The sequence below is a fragment of the Malaclemys terrapin genome, chromosome 1, assembly GCF_027887155.1.
Source record: "Malaclemys terrapin pileata isolate rMalTer1 chromosome 1, rMalTer1.hap1, whole genome shotgun sequence".
NCBI lineage: Eukaryota > Metazoa > Chordata > Testudines > Emydidae > Malaclemys > Malaclemys terrapin.
The window spans coordinates 224238608-224258537 of record NC_071505.1 but is presented as its reverse complement, the minus strand read 5'-3'; the positions used below and the strand labels follow the sequence as shown (position 1 = coordinate 224258537).

The 19930-nt window shown below is 44.6% G+C and overlaps 1 protein-coding gene across 1 annotated transcript in view; it reads right to left on the bottom strand.

Annotated features, from left to right (window-relative positions):
• The window catches only part of PUDP (pseudouridine 5'-phosphatase), a 156105-nt gene that overhangs the window by 92784 nt on the left and 43391 nt on the right, over positions 1-19930 (bottom strand). Inside the window, exon 2 of the mRNA XM_054008260.1 lies at positions 11775-11993. Coding sequence (XP_053864235.1) covers positions 11775-11993 — 219 coding nt within the window. The remainder of the gene's footprint in view (positions 1-11774; positions 11994-19930) is intronic.

Here is a 19930-nt window from a genome sequence, read left to right as displayed (position 1 = left end):
TGAGGAATCGGGCTACTGTGGGGTTGGAGAACACTGACACTCCCAACTCTCCCGGGTGGAACGCCGATATGGAAGCCAAATGCACTTTAATCGAGGCGGGGGCGAGCCCCTGATGCTTGAGGTGCAGTAAGTAATCCAGGATCAATGGAACTGAGGCCTGCAGAGGCTGTATGTGCTGAGGCTCGCACCAGTGGGAGAACCTCTTCCATTTGGCCAGGTAGGTCGCTCTTGTGGAGGACTTCTTACTACCAAGGAGAATTTGCTGAACCTGGTGAGAGCACCTGTGTTCCGCATCGTTCAGCCAGAGAGATACCATGCCGTGAGATGTAGCGACGACAGGTTCGGGTGGAGCAGGTGACCCCTGTCCTGTGTGACTAGGTCGCGATGGAGCGGGAGGGTAATCGGGTCGGCTATGGACAATTCCAGCAGGGTCATGAACCAATGCTGTCATGGCCACGCCGGGGCGATGAGTATAATTGTCGCCTTGTCCCTGCGGGTCTTGAGGAGGACCTTGTGGATGAGCGGGAATGGAGGAAAGGCATACCTCAGGCTCCCTCCCCACGGGATCGTGAAGGCATCTGCCAACAATCTCGGGCTGAGGTTCTGAAATGAGCAAAACTGAGGGCATTGTCTGTTGTCCTTGGTGGCGAAAAGATCCACCTGGGGAAAGCCCCACCTCCGGAAGATTGAATGCAGGATGTCCTGCCTCAAAGCCCATTCGTGCATGTGGTAGGATCGGCTGAGACGGTCCGCTAACCTGTTTTGGATCCCTGGGAGATACGTTGCAATAAGATGGACCGCATGGGCTATACAGAAGTCCCATAATTGGAGTGCCTCGCGACAGAGGGGAGAGGACCGGGACCCGCCCTGCTTGTTTATATAGAACATGGCGGTAGTGTTGTCCGTCAGAACTGCCATGCTGTGACCTTCTATGGTGGCGTGGAAGGTCTGACAGGTGAGGCGAACCGCCCTCAGCTCCTTCAGATTGATGTGAAGCAACCTGTCTTCCCTGGACCACAAGCCTTGGGTCCGCAGTTCCCCCAGGTGCGCCCCCCAATCCAGGTCCGATGCATCTGTGACTAACGTCAGAGTGAGTTGTGGGGCAGCGAAGGGGATCCCTTCGCAGATCTGCTGTTGATCGAGCCACTAGCGGAGCGAGCCCAACACCCGAGCCGGGATTGTCACCACCAGATCCAAGGGGTCTCTGTTGGGGCGGTACGTTTGGGTAAACCACAACTGCAAGGGTCTGAGCCTTAGGCGGGCATGTCTGACTACGTGTGTGCAGGCTGCCATGTGTCCCAGGAGCTGCATGCAGCACCTTGCCGTTGTCGTGGGAAATTTCTGGACGGAGCTTACGGCCTTTTGAATTACCAAGAACCGCGACTCTGGGAGACTTGCCCGCGCGGTCGCCGAGTCCAGGACTGCACCTATGAAGTCCAGTCTCTGTGTGGGAGTTAACGTGGACTTGGGCACGTTGACCAGTAGGCCGAGCCTGCCGAACATCTGTAAGGCCAGCGTCATGTGAGAGCGGACCTCGGCCTCCGACCTGCCTGCAAGGAGCCAGTCGTCTAAGTACAGGAACACGCGCGTCCTTCTTTTCCGAAGGAAGGCTGCTACCACAGACATGCATTTCGTGAACACTCGCGGTGCCGATGCTAGGCCAAAGGGCAGGACCGTAAATTGGAAATGGCGCTGGTTGACGGTGAAGCGCAAGAACCGCCGGTGGGCCGGATTGATGGCGATGTGAAAATACGCATCTTTCATATTGAGGGCAGCGTACCAATCCCCCGGATCCAGGGATGGGATAATAGTTCCAAGGGAGACCATACGGAAACGCGTTCTGACCAGAAACCTGTTTGGTCCGCGCAGGTCCAAAATAGGATGGAGGCTCCCTTTTGCCTTGGGAATCAGGAAGTACCTGGAGTAGAATCCTTTTCCCCTTAGGTCTGGTGGGACCTCTTCCACTGCTCCCAGTGTGAGGAGGGTCTGTACCTCCTGCATGAGAAGTTGCTCGTGAGAGGGGTCCCTGAAGAGGGATGGGGAAGGGGGATGGAAGGGAGGGAGCGAGGAAAACTGGAGGGTATAGCCCGCCTTCATTGTGCGCAGGACCCAGCGGTCCGATGTTATGCGCGACCATGCCCGGTAGAAATGGGACAGGCGGTCCTTGAAACTTAGAGGTGGATCCGGCCTGGAATGTGGTACGCTGTCCTCGAGCTTAACTTCAAAAGCCTGGTTTATTCCCTGGCTGCGCCTTGCCCTGGCCGTGACCTTGGCCTTGGTTAGGCGTATTGTTACGTCTTCGCCAGTTATCCCTGCCACGACGGCAGTACGGTTCGTGCTGAGGGCGAGGGTGGTACTGCCTCTGTGGTGGTTGAGGCTTAAAGGGCTTGCGCTGTGTCACCGGGGTATGCATTCCTAACGACTTTAGGGTCGCTCGCGAGTCCTTGAGGCTATGTAGCCTGGCGTCCGTTTGGTCTGAGAACAAGCCTGAACCTTCAAACGGGAGGTCCTGCAGGGTGGTCTGCACCTCTGGCAGAAGGCCTGACGCCTGTAACCATGCAGAACGCCTCATCACTACCCCTGACGCGATTGTCCTAGCCGCTGCATCAGCTGAGTCGAGGGAGTCCTGCAATGAAGTTTGAGCCACCGCCATCCCCTCGTCCACCAGGGCTGTGAACTCTGGATGTGCGTCCAGAGGTAGGGAGTCTTTGAACTTGGAGACTGATGCCCAAGAATTAAAATTGTGTCTATTTAGAATTGCCTGCTGATTAGCGATCCTCAGTTGGAGGCCCCCAGACGAATAGACTTTCCTTCCGAATAAGTCCAATCATTTTGCCTCCTTGCCCTTGGGCGCAGGGGCTTGCTGGCCATGACGCTCTCGTTCGTTGACCGCAGAGACTACCAGCAAATAAGGAGACGGGTGCAAAAAGAGGAAGTCAAACCCCCTAGATGGGGCGAAGTATTTTCTCTCCACGCCTCTTGCAGTTGGTGCACTGGAGGCAGGCGTTTGCCATACCGTCATATAGTTGGACTGGACTGTCCGTATAATCGGGAGAGCGACTCTGGAGGGGCCCTCCAGGCTCAGGATGTCGACCCTGGGGTCCTCCTGCTCTACAGTCTCCTCTGCTTGCAAGCCCAGATTGAGGGCTACCTGGCGAAGCAGGTCCTGGTGCGCCCGATGATCAATCGGGGGAGGGCCAGACACTGTCGTGCCCGCTACTGCCTCGTCCGGCGAGGAGGAAGAGGTCGGGGCCTTTTGCCCATCCTCACCTTCCTGCAACCCGTCATCGACTGGTTGTTCCTCTGGGGCCTGTCCCACGGTGTGGGACTGGGACGGTACCGTGCTCGGTGCCGAGTCCACTCCCTCCCGCTCCTGCGGTCTAGAGATCGTTGCCTCCTTGTGAGAGGGCGGGCGGTACCGCGGAGAGCGGGATCGGTACCCTGATGGCCCAGATCTCGAGGCCCTAGATGGGGGCCCTTGCTGGTGATAGGCCCAGGGTGTCCAGAATGGCCATTGGATTGGTTGGCCCCATTGGGGATGGCCAGAGGCTTCGTAGTCTCTACTAGCCTGTGCCCTATGGGCATACCCACCGTACTGGCCCGAGTCAGTCTCCGACACCACGGACGGTGATCTGGAAGGCCACGGCAGAGCCATGGAACGGTGCCGGTCCGGGTTTGGGGAGTAGTGTCTCCGCGACTGGGACGTGGAGCAGCGTCTCACCGACCTGGACCTGGATCGGTACCGGTGACCACGGGACCGGGAACGACTACGGGCGGTCGGTCTCGGGGAACGTGCCGCCGACGCATCCCGGTGCCAACTCGCGTATGGCTGCTGAGTGGGTGCCGACCGCTTACTGAGGCCCGACGGCTGTGGCGCTTTCTGCGTGGAGGGCAACCGGGAGTCCACCGAGGCGGAACTCGACCGTGACCGGTGCCTTGAACGGTGCCGAGATGGCAACCGTGATGGGCGCACCATCGCCAGCTTGCCTCTGGGTGGCAGTCTCGGCGGAGCGTCCTCAGTTTGTGGAGGGCCCTCAACGGACAATGCAATGAGGTCTTTTGCTGCCTCAAATGTGTCCGGAGTGGAGGGCTGTTCCAAGAGCTCCTCCAGCCCTTCTTCCTCACTCGACGCGCCTATCCCGGGGCTCAACGGGCCTTTCGGCGCCGGAGCCACTACCGGGGCCTGTGCCGGGCCGTGCCGGCCTTAGGCGCACTCGAGATCTTCGCTGGCGCTGCCCTCTTATGCGGGGAGCGTCCTCGGGCCTTGGGTTGGCCCTTCAATTTTGTCGGCGAAGACGACCGGTGCCGTACATGCCCCCGTTGGGTCGGTGCCGTGGGCTTCGGGTGACCCGCCGGCGCCAGTTCCCGAACCGATGCCGGGGCCCTCCGCACTGAGGCAGACGGTGCCGCCGAAGTGGAGGGGTGTAACGCTGTCTCCATGAGCAGCTGCTTGAGGCGAAAGTCTCTTTCTTTCTTAGTTCTGGGCTTAAAGGCCTTACAGATCTTGAAGCGCTCTTTCTGGTGAGCTTCCCCCAGGCAGCGGAGACACGAGTCGTGGGGGTCGCTCAATGGCATAGGTTTACGGCACGTGGCACAAGCCTTGAAGCCTTGGGCGTGCGGCATGCCCCGCCGCCCAGGGCCGGTGCCGGGGTTGACCAAACAACCACAGCAAGAACTTCAAGTACCTAATGAGCTGTTAACTACTAAGCTTAACACTAACTACTAAAGAACTTGATAACTGTTGCAGATAACACGAATGACTATGCTAAGGGACACTCTCAGACAAGAGACAGAGTTGTTCCAACGCTGCCACGGACGGTAAGAAGGAACTGAAGGGGTCGGGTCTGCAGGGATATATATACCCTAGAGCAGGGCGCCGCTCTGGCGGGAGGGGGGGGGGCCTTGCCAACCCGACGGGAGCCGCTAAGGGAAAAAGTTTCTGACGTCCGTGCACACGGCGCGCGCACACCTAATGTGTAATGGACGTGAACAATCACTCGAAGAACGTTTCTTGCACTCACTCATGGACCCCATGAAGTTAAGTATAATTTATACTGACAATGTGTTCCCTCACACAGAGAATATAAATTATGTAAGAAATAAATTATACCCAACTTTAGGTGTTTGGGAGTAATGTAATGAATATTTGATCAGAAGAATGACTTTGTACAGTCAAGAGAGCACTGTTGCAAGTTCGTGTTTCTACCAATCTAAAAGAAGGTGGAAAAGGGATCTTGGCAGTATGTTAAATTGGCTATAAATTTTGTTTAACTGATCTTTTTTTATTTAATTATATAAATATAACAATGTTTTAGTTTTTCTTCTGACTCTCCTAATTTTTTTTAAAGAGTTTCTATGGCTGTGTGTTTACAATTTGATCTTACTATGATTGGTCAACAACGTTTTTGACTGTTCAAATTGCCAGAGCTCCAAGAGGTAATTTTGGCTTTACTTTTATTAAAAAGTTGATGAAATCCTGAAAAGCTTTAATTTGATATTGATCCCAAGCAAAAGTAATGGTGCAGCTGATATGGGACTTGATTAATAAAGACTCAAGGAAGGCAATATAATTAATGCCAATCAACACGGGTTTATGGAAAATAGATCTTGTCAAACTAACTTGATATCTTTTTTGATGAAATTACAAGTTTGAGTGCTAAAGGCAATTGTGTTAATGTAACATACTTAGACTTCTGTAAGACATTTGACTTGCCACTGCACAACATTTTGAATTTTGATTAAGAAATTATAACGAGACAAAATTAACATGGAATATATTATATGGATTAAAAATTAGCTAACGGACATGCCTCAAAATGTAATTGTAAATAGGGAGTCATCATGAAAGGGTACATTTTAGTGGGGTCCCACAGAGATTGGTTCTCAGCACTATGCAATTTAATATTTTCATCAATTAGATCTGCAAGAAAACAAAAAAATCCTCACTGATAAAGTTTGAGCAAGTGGTAAATAATGAAGAGGACAGGTTACTGACACAGAGTGATCCAGATTATTTTATAAACTGGGCAAAAGCAAACACAGTTTTACTACAGCTAAATGTAAAGTCACAGAACCATAAACAAAGAATTTAGGCCAAACAGACAGGATGAAGGACTATATCTTGGGAAGGAGTGACTCTCAAAAAGATTTGGGGGTCATGGCATATAATCAGCTGAATGTGAGCTCCCAATACAATGTTGTGGCCACAGGACTAATGAAATAATTGGCTATATAAACAGAGAACTCATGAGTAGAATTTAAAAAGTTATATTACTTCTGTATTTGGCAGTGCTACGATTACAACCGGAATGCTGTGCTCAATTCTGGTGTCCACAATTCATAAAAGATTTTGAAAAATTTGAGAGGTTTCAGAGAAGAGCCACTATAGTGATTAAAAGATTGGCAAATATTCTTTAAAGTGAAAAATTCAAGAAACTAATTCTGTTTAGCATAACACGAGGAACAGAAATTTAATAACAGAAGGCTCTTAAACTACTAAAGATATAACATCCAAAGATATAAGTTCCAATGGTTGGAAGTCGAAGCAGGACAAATTCAGACTAGAAACAAGGTAGTTTTTTAAAACAGTAATTAATGGAAAATTTTAAGTCAAGAATGGATTTTTTTTTAAAGTTTTTAAAGTACCATAAGTATGCAAATGAAGAAAGCAGGTAGTAAGAATATAACCAATTTTTGTTGATGCTATTGTTTGGAGTTACATACAAATGGATTATTTAAAAATAAAATAAAATAAAATAAAATGTTAGCAAAAAAATTATTTTTCAAAGAAGCAATTTTTCAACAAAAATACATTTTGTTAGCAACAATTTGACCATTTTGTCCACTTGTAGCCATGGCATTTCAAGAATGGGTAAAGTGAATTTTCTTTCTTCAGATATGCCATTTTGTTTACAACCCATTTAGCAGTTCCCAGGGAACTCTCTGCTGCTCGGAGAAGAGAGCAGAAACATGGCTGAGATACAGAAGACTTAAGAAAAATAGAAATGGGGGCACACACACAATAAATTCAGTAATTTTAAAGAATAAATATGTTATTTGCTGATGGGAGTCAAGAAGCTCACAGCTACCTTTGCTGCTTGGTTGGCATCAAAACGGCAATGAGCTTGTTGACTCCCTTCATGGCAGTAGCTGTAATTCAATCCACTTGTGAAGGTCAGCAGAAACTAATTTGAGACAGAATCTGAAAGCAGACCAATGGATTAACATTTTCAACAGCAAATGGGATTTAGGACCTTAATTCCCATGGATTAGACTCCTGAGTGACTAAGTGACTTCTGAAATGTTTATTTGTAGTCTATTAAATATACTTTACTTTTATAATTACCTTTAAAATATAGCACAGAAGAACTGTCTTACACTCTACTATGCGTCTTGCCTTTCAGCTTCTTGCTATTTTTTGTAGATTTTTGTGTTCTTTCCAAGGAATATATTTTTTTCTGAGGTAGACCTCCATATCCCTGATGGGGGAACTGAGAATCTCCTCCATATTTTACTCCTTCACTTATAATACCATCCTTCAGAGCCTCCTTGTGGCGGGGCTGCTACTGAAAGGGGATGCTCCTAGACACCTCAGAGAGTAGGAAAGCAAAACTGATAATTCTCCCATATGTTTCTCACATATTGAAAAGCTGTCTATTAGCTTGATATTCAAATCTGTGCACACCATTTTCACAAGTCCTCTAGCATCATTTTTTGAAACACAGATCCTCATTCATGTGCTAAATCAGACATTTTCTTTCTGCCGTCATAAAAGTTTGACAAGAATGAAAGACAAATTATTTCATTTAATTAGTTCAGCCTTCAGCTCTGACCTCAAAATGTCTAAATGCAAATGAGATTTACAATTTTTAAGAGATGTAAGGGATGTAGAGATATTTCAGATTCCTCTACATTTATTTGGCAAACAGTTCTCCTTTTAAAGAACTCACTTATTACACAATCCAGAATATTACTGATCTTCTTATTACTTGTACAAAACAGCCGATAAGTCACAGTTCTGATCCATCTCCAATTAACAAGATCCAGGAGGTCAAAGCTATCCTTCTCTTCAAGAAGGAAAAGAAAGCCAACATCAATTTGATGAATCCAAGTTTAAAAAAAAAAAAAAAAAAACAGCCAAAAAATAAAGGAGAAGATACAAATGTGAAGCCTGTTTGGGGAGAGAGGGGGGTAAGAAAGCTTTTTAAAAATATTATTATCATTTATTTATTTGCTTAATTGACTTTTATGTTATTCTATGTTCTCGAACTTTGAAATTTGCTATGAGAAAAGACGGTTACCTACCTTTCGTAACTGTTGTTCTTTGAGATGTGTTGCTCATGTCCATTCTAATAGGTGTGTGCGCGTTTGCACTGCGTGCACGATTGTCAGAAGTTTTTACCCTAGTAGTACCCATTGGGTCGGCTGTGGAGCCCCCTGGAGTGGTGCCTTTGTGGCAGTGTATATAGGTCTCTGCTGACCCGCCGCCTATTCAGTTCTTTTTAACGGAATATTTTGACAGAGGGGAGGCAGAAGGGATTTGGAATGGACATTAGCAACACATCTCAAAGAACAACAGTTAGAAAAGGTAGGTAACCATCTTTTCTTCTTCGACTGATTGCTCATGTCCATTCCAATAGATGACTCCCAAGCAGTTTCGACGGAGGAGGGGTCAGAGTTCACCGAGTTGCTGATTGCAGTACTGCCCTGCTGAAGGCCACATTGTCCCTTGCCTGTTGAGTGATGGTATAGTGTGACGTGAAGGTGTGGATGAAAGACCACGTTGCTGCCTTGCATATGTCCTGAATGGGGACCTGTGCGAGGAACATAGCAGAAGAGGCCTGAGCTCTTGTGGAGTGCGCCGTCAACGCCAGGGCTTGGATCTTAGCCAGGTCATAGCACATTCTGATGCAGGACATGATCCACGACGAGATGTGCTGGGATGAGATGGAAAGCCCTTTCATCTTTTCAGTGATTGCAATAAAAAGCTGTGGTGACTTACGAAACAGCTTTGTGCGTTCAATGTAGAAGGCTAGGGCACGCCTGTCATCCAGGGAATGGAGTGCCCGCTCTTTGTTGCTGGCATGAGGTTTAGGAAAGAATACCGGTAGAAATATATCCTGGTTAATGTGAAATGGTGATACTACCTGGGTGAGGGCGTAGCTGCACCTTGCAAAGGGGCTCGGAAGTCAGTGCTCTGAGCTCGGAGACCCTTCTGGCTGAGGTTATGGCCACCAGAAAAGCCACCTTCCAGGAATGGTACGATAAGGGGCAGGACGCGAGGGGCTCGAAAGGGAGAACCATGAATCCGTAAAGGAACATGTTAAGATTGAGGAATGGGTTGCCTCACCTGGGGGTAAAGCCTATCCAAGCCCTTAAGAAAACAGCCCAGCATGGGATTGCTAAAGACTGGCCTGCCCTCCACACCTGGGTGGAAGGCCAAAATGGCCACCAGGTGTACCTTAATAGATGATATTGCCTACCCCTGTTGCTTCAGGTACAAGAGGTAGTCTAGCACCAGGGGAATAGAGGCTTGCTGCGGGGAGGTATTTTCTGTATGGACCAAATGGAGAAACGCTTCCACTTCATCAGGTACGCTGTGCAAGTGGAGGGCTTCCTGCCTCTCAACAGAACTTCCCTAACAGAGTCCGAGCACTGCAGTTCAAGATGGTTCAGCCATAGAGTTTCCATGCCATGAGGTGGAGGGACTCCAGGTTGGGGTGTTAGTTGGCCATGATCCTGGGCGATGAGGTCCAGGAGCATAGGACGGGCCACTGGCCTGTCCACTGATAGATTCAGCAGTGTGGTGAACCAGTGCTGTCGGGGCCATGCTGGTGCTATGAGGATCACTGAAGCCCTGTCCTGCCGGATCTTGAGGAGGACCTTTTGTATGAGGGGGAAGGGCGGGAACGCATATAGCTGATGACTCGTCCATGGTAGGTGAAAGTCGTCCGATATGGAACCATGGCTGTGGTTCTGAAAGGAGCAGAACAGCTGACACTTTCTGTTGCTCCATGTAGCAAACAGGCCCAGGTGGGGATAGCCCTACCTCTGGAAGATCGAAAGGGCAATGACCGCTCTGAGATATCACTCGTGAGTGTTGAACGAGAGACTGAGGTGGTCCGCTAGTTCGTTCTGTGCTCCCGGCAGATAGGAGGTCTGTTGCTGGATGCAGTGTATGATGCAGAAGTCCCACAGTAGGCAAGCTTCCTGGCACAGGAGAGAGGAACGAGCACCACCCTGTTTGTAGAACATCACTGTGGTGTTGTCCATCAGTACTGAGACACATTTGCCATGAAGATGAGCCTGAATGTCTAGCAAGCCAGGCAAATTGCTCTCAGCTCCCTGACGTTGATATGCAGCGATAGTTCTGGTTGTGACCACATGTCTTGAGTTCTGATACTGCCCAGGTGTGCTCCCCAGCCTGCCTGCAATGCGTCTGTGAGCAGCGACAGTGAGGGCTGTGGACCAGCTGAGTGTTAGCTGAATATACAAATTATATCCAGATTTTCTGTTTCTGTTTTTTTAAACTTGCTCCCCTCCCCATCCCTACCCCCACATACATTCCTTTTACCCCAAGTCCTTTTAAGATATTAGGAAATTAGATATAAATACAGCCACCCCTCAAAAAAAAAAAAAAATTCTAGACTACTGGTAGTGCATCATAAAGGCTGAAAGGTCAAACATTCAAAATGCAGAAAGTTCCAAAAGTTATGTTCGTTACAGTTACATTAATTAGGCTACTTTACACGTACCTGGAATTTGCTATTCTGCCCTCTCTCATTATATTTTGACATAAAATATTGCTGTTTGCTCCAGAAATATTAACTTCAAATTTTATGTTGGTAACAAACTTAGTTTAGGATTTTCTTCTTTTGCATGCCTGAACTTGTTACTTAGGGTTTTTTCCCCTCTCCCATTACATACTACAAACTTAAATGAAAGAAAATGTTATGAATGGAACTAAGATTACAAGTTCAAGCATTCAGAATATGCAACATGTATACATGGACGGACACATAAATCTGTCTACATGTGTAAAGGCATGCATATTGTTTATTTTACCCAAATACACTAGCAAGGGTCGGCAACCTTTCAGAAGTGGTGTGCCGAGTCTTCATTTATTCATTTTAATTTAAGGTTTTGCGTGCCAGTAATACATTTTAACATTTTTAGAAGGTCTCTTTCTATAAGTCTATAGTATATACCCGTAACTAAACTATTGTTGTATGTAAAGTAAATAAGGTTTTTAAAATGTTGAAGAAGCTTCATTCAAAATTAAATCAAAATGCAGAGCCCCCCCCCCAGACTGGTGGCCAGGACCCGGACAGTGTGAGTGCCACTGAAAATCAGCTCGCTTGCTGCCTTTGGCACGTGTGCCATAGGTTGCCTACCCCTGCACTAGAGTGTATAGACATACACACCTTAAAACAAACTTGTTGAATTTCACAGATGCTCTCAAATATTATAAAGCGAAGACTAGATCATAAAACTTATAAACTTCATGCATATTTATCCTGTCCATGTGTTTTCCTGTTCTTTAAAACATGTATTAAGAGCATCTGTTCCATAAGTGTATATGAAAAAGCTCTCAGCATCCTCAGTACCTTTCTACCAAGTAAACAGGCAATTTTTAGCAAAACCTGTCAAGCCAAGAGTGAAGAAATCAGGTCTGTGAGAGAAGGTGCTTTGTGAAAGGAGGTTTTAGAACTATACAATAGTCACAGTGTTTAAATAATTTCATATGCAGTTATTTAAATATTGAAGAGAAACACCTGGCATCAATGCAGCATTAGGAAATATTTTTTCCTGCTTCATTTTACTTTCATGCAGTAGCTCCTCTTTGGTCATCGGAAGTTCAAGTACATCTCGAATAATCTGTGCTCCCTCCAATGCTTTTTTACCCATGACTAATGATTTCAAGTCCCAGGTATACGCCTTTCCAAAGCGTTCACAGATTTCTTGAAAAACCACAGTATAAAGATGCTCAGTATCTGCAAAAAAGAGAAAGAAAAGTTATTTGTAATAGGCAAGGCCAGAATCAGTACCGAGCTCTTATGTCAAGAACACCCAAACTTCGCCTACTTGGACGGTCACACTGGCAATTTGTTAGGTGCCACAAGGGTATACCTAAATGGAACTCATCACAGCTGTCCTTATATTTAATACAGAAGTGAGCCAGACTGCCGAGTCCCACATAGTACACCAAGTATCAGGTATTCTTACTCATCAAAAGCAACACTTCTATGTTATAGGAAAGTGCTGTGGGCCACGATAAAGAACTATATTGACCTGCAATTTCACTGTCTCTATCTTGCCTGGGCTACTACACACTACATGTAAGAAGCAACCTACTAATTTCATCATGGGTGGACCCCAAAGCAGACAGGTTATATCACAATACTGTTCCAGATCAGCACAAATTCAAGTGAGTTGGCACTGAAAGGTGTCCCCAGATTGTTAGCTTGAGAAAGGAGAAAAACTGTTCACTTAGCACTACCAGCTGGTGCTCTCAGCAAGTTGAGGTGAAGATGAATTGACAAGATAATGCTTAAGATGTCACAGCTTTGTTTTTCCTTCGTTTCTGATATGTTGAGAATTTAAAAAATAAAAATAAAATTGAGATCAACTAGAAAAAAAAAGAAACCTAAACCTTGATAAAATTGAAAATTAATTCCCATCCAGCTCAGCAATCTATGGAAAGCTAATCAGGGAATCAAAGAACAAAATTACAGAAGATTAAAAGTCTCCTACACAGGTTCAAAATAAATAAGTTTTAAACTATCTATAGGTGAATATTCAACATTAGAGGTAAAGATCCCCAAGTTAACCCCTTCCCCCCCCTTTTTTTTAAACATATCACAGCTGTGAAGTGCTGTTTTTCATTCAACAGAAATAATTAATAGCATCCAGATTGCTGACTTAAAAATAGACAGTTCTGAATTGCTTCTGTTTACAGACTGAATAGCATTTCATAGAAAACTCTGCACACACACTTTACAAAATACCTGATAATAATTGCATACAATTACTATTTCAATATGATAGTACCTAAGACCCCAGACAAGAATCAGGGCCCCTGATGTGCTAGGAACAGAACAAACAAGTATCAGATAAGATGGTCCCTACCTTCAGACACCAGTTCAGCAAGGTGTGTGTTTATTTAAAGCACCTAAGTAGTCCCACTGATTTCAATGAAACAACTCTCATACTTAAACAGTTAGGCTTAAGTACCTTGCTGAATTACGGTCCCAAATTGCCTCCTTCTCTTTCTTTTGTCATTAAATTATTTGACAATAAGAATTTGCTTATGAAGATTATGATCTTTGTTCCAAAGCGATTATGTCACTTCTTACACTCCACTTGAATTTATAAAACCTGGGCATTGGACAAATGGCTGAAATGGAAATTCTAAAAATCCCTAGTTTCTTATATCATGACTTCAGGTAAAATTATGAATTTATGAATTCTTAAGAAACAAAAAGGTTTTCAATCTGATATTTTCATTATTAAAGAATGAAGAACCCTTGCAGTCCTCCTGTGCACATAGCTGCAATTTGGAAGGGTCTTACCCAGTTGTGGAAATTTTACTCCCCTGGGCAAATCTGTAGGACTATAGCACAATTAATAAAGTAACTGAAATAACTCTGACTTAATCTTCAGTCAGAATCTGGGACAACATCTAATTAAAAATAAATAAAATAAAACTCTCAGTGCCTATAAGGTGTATATTTTTGTGTTAAAAAACCAACAGAGCCAACCGTGAGAGAGAGAGAGAGAGAGAGAGAGAGTGTGTGTGTGTGTGTGTGTGTGTATCTCTGTGGTGTCACAAACACACACAATTAGTTCCATGTTTTTTTTTAATACAAAAACCATATGTGAACTTCCCCTCGGAACTCAGCAACGTCAGCTAGCTATCCAACAGTAACAGTACTCTTAGCTTTGTTATCCATGCTGACATGGGAGTATCTCAAAAAAAGTACTGAACATACTTCAGCCAGAGGGGAAGTAAAATATTATATATAAAAACTAAGGTGTGATTGTCAAAGGCATGAAGGGGGAGCTTAACTCCCATTGAAAGGCAAGAGGAGTTGTGTGCCTAGCTCCCCTTTATACCTTTGTTAAAATCCCCCCCATGTTAATTGTGTCCTTCTAAATTTCATCCCATCTCATATTGTTTACATAGACGTAGTCAACATGACGTATTGCCCACCAACTTCATTTCACTGGGGATGAGTGATTTTATTTCCTAGCCACAAAGGTATTCCATAGTCATTTTTACAGTGATCCTTCTTGTGTAGAAAAAGGAAAAGCTACACCATTGTTGTTGCTTACATTGTGTAAAAGCCAGTCACAATAAATACAGATAATGTGACAAGAATTATAGAGTAGAGGTGTTGGATTGCTCTATTTGTGATCCAGCAGAAAAATATGCTGAAGCATACCCGGAAAGCCTGGAGGTGACTTGTATCACAGTACACTGTAAAACATGATTGTTTATAATCTGTTGAAATCACCAAAGAGAATCTGAATTAAAAGAACAGACCTAGCCAGGTTAGGGTTGTGTATTGTGCCCATCACTGTAGCATCTAAGCATCTCCTCTTTATCAGCTGCCTATGAGCCAGGAAGATACTTGAAGATGGCAAAATGTAACTTATTAATGAATAAAGCTTGGATCTAATTTTTTTTGCCTGTTTTATTAATTTATTACAACACATTTTAACTTAATCTACAGTTTATCAAGAAGATAAGGTTAATAGGCATAACCTTCAGCTATAGATAAGGCTATGATTTAGTCATGGGTAATTTTAGTAAACCTGTGAACCTGTCCATGACTTTTACTATACATACCCCTGACTAAATATTAAACGGGTCACTGCTGTGGGGCGTAGGGACCGCTGCTGGGCGGGGGCGCATCTGGAGGGGCCGCTGCTAAGGGGGAAATCAGGGGGTGTTGCGGGGGGAGGGTGCTCCAGGGGTCTGCTGTTGGGGGGAGGGGTGAAAGCAAAGAGAAGACACAAGAGTGGTCATGCGTCCCTTCCCAGCAATATGTTTCGGTAGCCCAGGGCAGCTGCCAGAGAGGTAAATCACTGTGGGGCAGGAGGTGGGACTGGAGAAGACCCGGCTAATGGCTCCTACCCTGCGCTGGGCTCAGCTGCTAGTCCCGGCTGGGCTGGAGAGAACAGGACTTCCTCTTCCCCTGCACGGCATCCAGGGCCAGGTCAGACCCACCCATCAGATTTCTCCCCCGGCTGCAGGAAGCTCTGCAAAGTCCCCCCCTACCGCTTCCTGCACTCATCACTCCTCAGCTGCAGGGGGAGGGATCCCTGTACAGGGAACTGCTCCCCCATCTGCCCAACCCCCATTCATCCAGACCCCCTGAAATCCAGACGCTCCCGCCAAGCCTACCCCCACAACTCCCAACCCCCGTGCTGAGCCCCATGAATAACGTAGCTGAAGTCTAAGCATCTTAGTTCGAACTTAAAGGTACTTACCGCGGGTCCACACGTGGCAGGCAGACTCCCCCGTCGACTCCGCCTACTCCTCTCGCGGAGCAGGATTACCGGCGTCGACGGCGAGCACGTCTGGGATCGATTTATCGTGTCTAGACAAGACACGATAAATCGATCCCAGAAGATCAATTGCTTGCCACCGAACCAGCGGGTAAGTATAGACGTACCCTAACTGTGGTATGTAACCTATTGCTTAAATCAGCCTCTGAACCAGATGACTGGCAGATAGCTAATGTGATGTTGATTTTTAAAAAAGGCTCCAGAGGTAATCTTGGCAATTACAGGCCTGTAAGACTAACTTATATACCAGGCAAACTGGTTGAAACTACAGTAAAGAACAGAATTATCAGAGACACAGATGAACACAATATGTTGGGGGAAGAGTCAATACAGCTTTTGTAAAGTGAATTCATGCTTTACCAATCTATTAGAATTCTTTCATGGGATAAACAGACATGTGGACAACGGTGAGCCAGTGGATATAGTGTACTTGGACTTTCAGAAATTTTTTTATAAGCTCCCTCACCAAAGGTTCTTAAGCAAAGTAGGCAGTCATGAGATAAGAGGGAGGGTCCTCTCATGGATCAGTAACTGGTTAAAAGATAGGAAACAAAGGGTAGGAATAAATTATCAGTTTTTAAAACAGAGAGAGGTAAGTAATGGTGTCCCCCAAGGATCTGTACTAGGACCTGTGCTGTTCAACATATTCATAAATGATCTGGAAAAATGGGTGAACAGTGAGGTGGCAAAATTTGCAGATAACACAAAATTACTCATGATAGGTAAGTCTAAATCTGACTGCAAAGAGTCACAAAAAGATCTCACAAATTTGGGAGACTGGGCAACAAATTAGCAGATGAAATTCACTGTTCATAAATACAAAGTAATGTAAAAAGCAAACAAAATGTTAGGAACCATTACAAAATGGATAGATAATACAGAAAATATCATAAAACCACTATATAAATCGATGATATGCGCATACCTTGAATACTGCATGCAGTTCTGGTTGCCCCATCTCAAATATATATATATATGTATGTATGTATGTATGTATGTGTGTGTGTGTGCATATATATATATATATATATGCACGCACACGGAAAAGTACTGACAACAGCAACAACAATTAGGGGTATAGAACAGGTGCCATTGAGGAGAGATTAAAAAGACAGGGACTGTACAGCTCAGAAAAGAGACAACTGAGTGGTGTTATGATAGAGGGCTGTAAAATCATGAATGGTGTGAATAATGAAGTATTATTTACCCCTTTACATAAAACAAGAACCTGGGGTAACCCAATGAAATGAATAGGCAGCAGGTTTAGAACAAACATAAGGAAGTACTTCTTCACAAAATGTACAGTCAACCTGTGGAACTCATTCTCAGGGGATGTTGTGAAGAAGAAAAGCATAACCGGGTTCCAAAAAAAACCCAAACAAACAAAAAAAAAAACAGATACGTTCATGGAGGATATGTCCATCAATAGCTATTAGCGAAGATGGTCAGGTACACAATCCCATGCTCTAGGTGTCCTTAAACCTCTGACAACTGATACTAGACAGGAGGGGATGGATCACTCAATACATTACCCTGTTCTGTTTTACTCCCTCTGAAGCATCTGGCACCAGCCACTGTCAGAAAACAGGATAGTATTCAAGATGGACTATTGGTCTGACCCAGTGCAGTTATTCTGATGTTCTTAGGATGATCTCTTTTAGCACAGAGTTCTACAGTGTAGGACCTTCTATAAAGATAGTGAAATTTATGAGGAACAGAATTATGAAGCTGACAGTTCATTTGTTACAGAGGAATACAGCTGAGATCATCAATCACAATCATGGAGAGTAGCTTCAACTAATTCAAGGGAAGGCTTTGAACACTAAGCCAAATTTGATTTTGACTTGGCATTTACTGAGGCGCTGGTGTAGTGGGGAAATGGATAAGCAGCAGAAACGGACATCATCAGAGGATTGGTAACATGCTTTACAAAGTTGTGTATGATTATCACTATTTTACAGATGAGGCAACAGACACAGTAAAAGAATACATCACCTCTGCTATTCCAGTGCTAGGCCTCTCTTGAGCACTGGAAACTATATCAGATTTTGGGATGGATCTTTAATATGGTCAAATGGACATTAGGTTTTAGTACAAGATTACCACATTGACTGCTGCCTATGATCCATATACGATCTGATATTTCCTAGATAGAAATTCTGCAAAACAGGCTTTCCTGTAGTATTTTGGCACATCTGCTTCTGGACCCATTTTTCTACTATAAACAATGGAAGTAGTAAAATTAAATTTCTGTACCAGAACCTGGAGTTTGCCCAATATACAGCCTTTGCAGTACCACATTCTAGGAATTGTGCACCACTTCTTGTGAATACCAGAGACATTGAAACTATTTAGGTGAGCTCCCCTTATCAGCCATGCCAAACAACAATGATCCAGGTGTGCGTGTGTGCTCCAAAACCCCTCAGGATTGTTGTGCCTGTCCAAAATCTAATCCGGATAGACGGAGAACAAAGAAAAATGAGCGTGGTTCTATGGAGACAACACACTTGGAAAGCTCCAGGCATTGCTAAGTAATAACTTCTCATTTCACTCATAACATTTTCTCTGAAAATTCCCCTTCTAGCATCTGCACCAGCCTTTTGGGTGAAAGCTCTTGTTTCTTTATCAGCAGTGCAACTCTACTCAGGTAGAAATGGCAGAAGTATTAGTGTAGACAGCACCAGTGTTTTTCCTGTTACATCTTCAAAACCTAAGAACAGTGCTAGAGGACACAGGAGTTTAAATAAACCACCAGTGAACTGCACAGACAGCAATGAAATTGTGTGAAAACCACTGAACATGCAGCAAAGGACTCTGCCAAGAGCAGCAACCCTAGAAGAGGACAGAGGAGAGTTTAGTTAAGGAAAGTCAAAACGTTGCCCTTCCAAAAAGGGTATGTATTCAGCTCCAATACTGAGAGAGTAGGGTTGAGTTAATCACACACCATGGCAGGCTTCCAAATCACCATATTATGGAAGCAAGTCACTGAAGCAGCCACAAGTGTTTTGCAGATAGAACACTGTACATACACATTCCCCATTCTTTTCTGTCCTCTCTTTTCCTCTGTGTGGTTATGTCATGTCTGTCCTAAAAGCAGATGCCACAGCGCCCAGAGGCATTCTGGCACTTGAACCTCCTACTTGGTCACAACATGACTGATTATAAATCCATTTAGACTTGGCCCTAACATGACTGAATACTAATCAACTTATACAATCTATGAACAGAGATCACTTTTCCCTTAGACTTCTTCCCAAATACTATGAACAATACAGATGACTTTCTAAAGGAGACTCTAGGTATTAAACAACAGTGTTTTTCATATGCAGATTTTGAAGGCTGGCCTCAGGAGATATATCATGTTGATGAAGGAAGAAGAGCAAAAGGGTAACTGTCTGACTGATTTGCAATTCTGACACTACCTTGGGGGTAGAACTTGAACTGAGATTATACCATCAATACAAAAATGGATAAAGAGGATGGAATATCATTTTGACATTATGAAAAAGACTGTAAATGCTGGATAGTCCATATGCTACAGCAATCAGCACAATATAAGAATCTAAGAGAATAACAAAGTGTATGCTGTGCAAAGTATGGTCTGATTTTCACAACTGCAAGAGAGTTTAAGAAGCAAGTCCATTTCTCTACTGTATCAGTGTTAAGCAGTTGTTGCCAGCTCTCACAATTTTACAAATCTTGTGATCTTTTCAAATTTTTAAATAAAGTTCCTCCTGCTGGAATCAAGAGTTTGCATGAAAATTTCAGCTTTCACTAAAAAAAAAAGTTCCTAGTGCTCATAGTTGTAGACAAATACCTGAAAACATGAAGAAGTGCACCCAAAGGCTCAAAGACCAGAAAAAATATATTTTATTATTTTTTAAACTCTTGTGATTTTTGAACTCCTGGGGTAGGCAATGGTGCAGTCTCCCACTAGGCAACTTGCCTGTATTAGTTATTAGGGCATATAATAAAAACGCGAGATTGTTTTACCAAGAGGAGTCTGTTAAAAAGCCATCTATATAGTTTTCATGCAGATACCAAGAGGTTTTCCCAGCATGAAAATTAGCAGAATTTCATTCATAAAAATTGACACTTCTGCTGGTGTCACATCAGAAATAACAGCCAAATTCACACAGTTTGACAAGGAAAAGCAGACAATCAGAATTGGGGGGCCTTTCTGAGTACAGAATGTGGTAGAGGCTGTTTGTCCAATTAAAAGAAAATGCAGATGTCAGTGCACCTGACTGAGGAGAGGCAGTCCACCAGACATGGCTCTTGGCCGACACCTTGCAACCAGAGCAGCTTCTCAAGCTGCTGTCTCAGCAATCCAACAAAACAAACAAAAAGCAGAGTA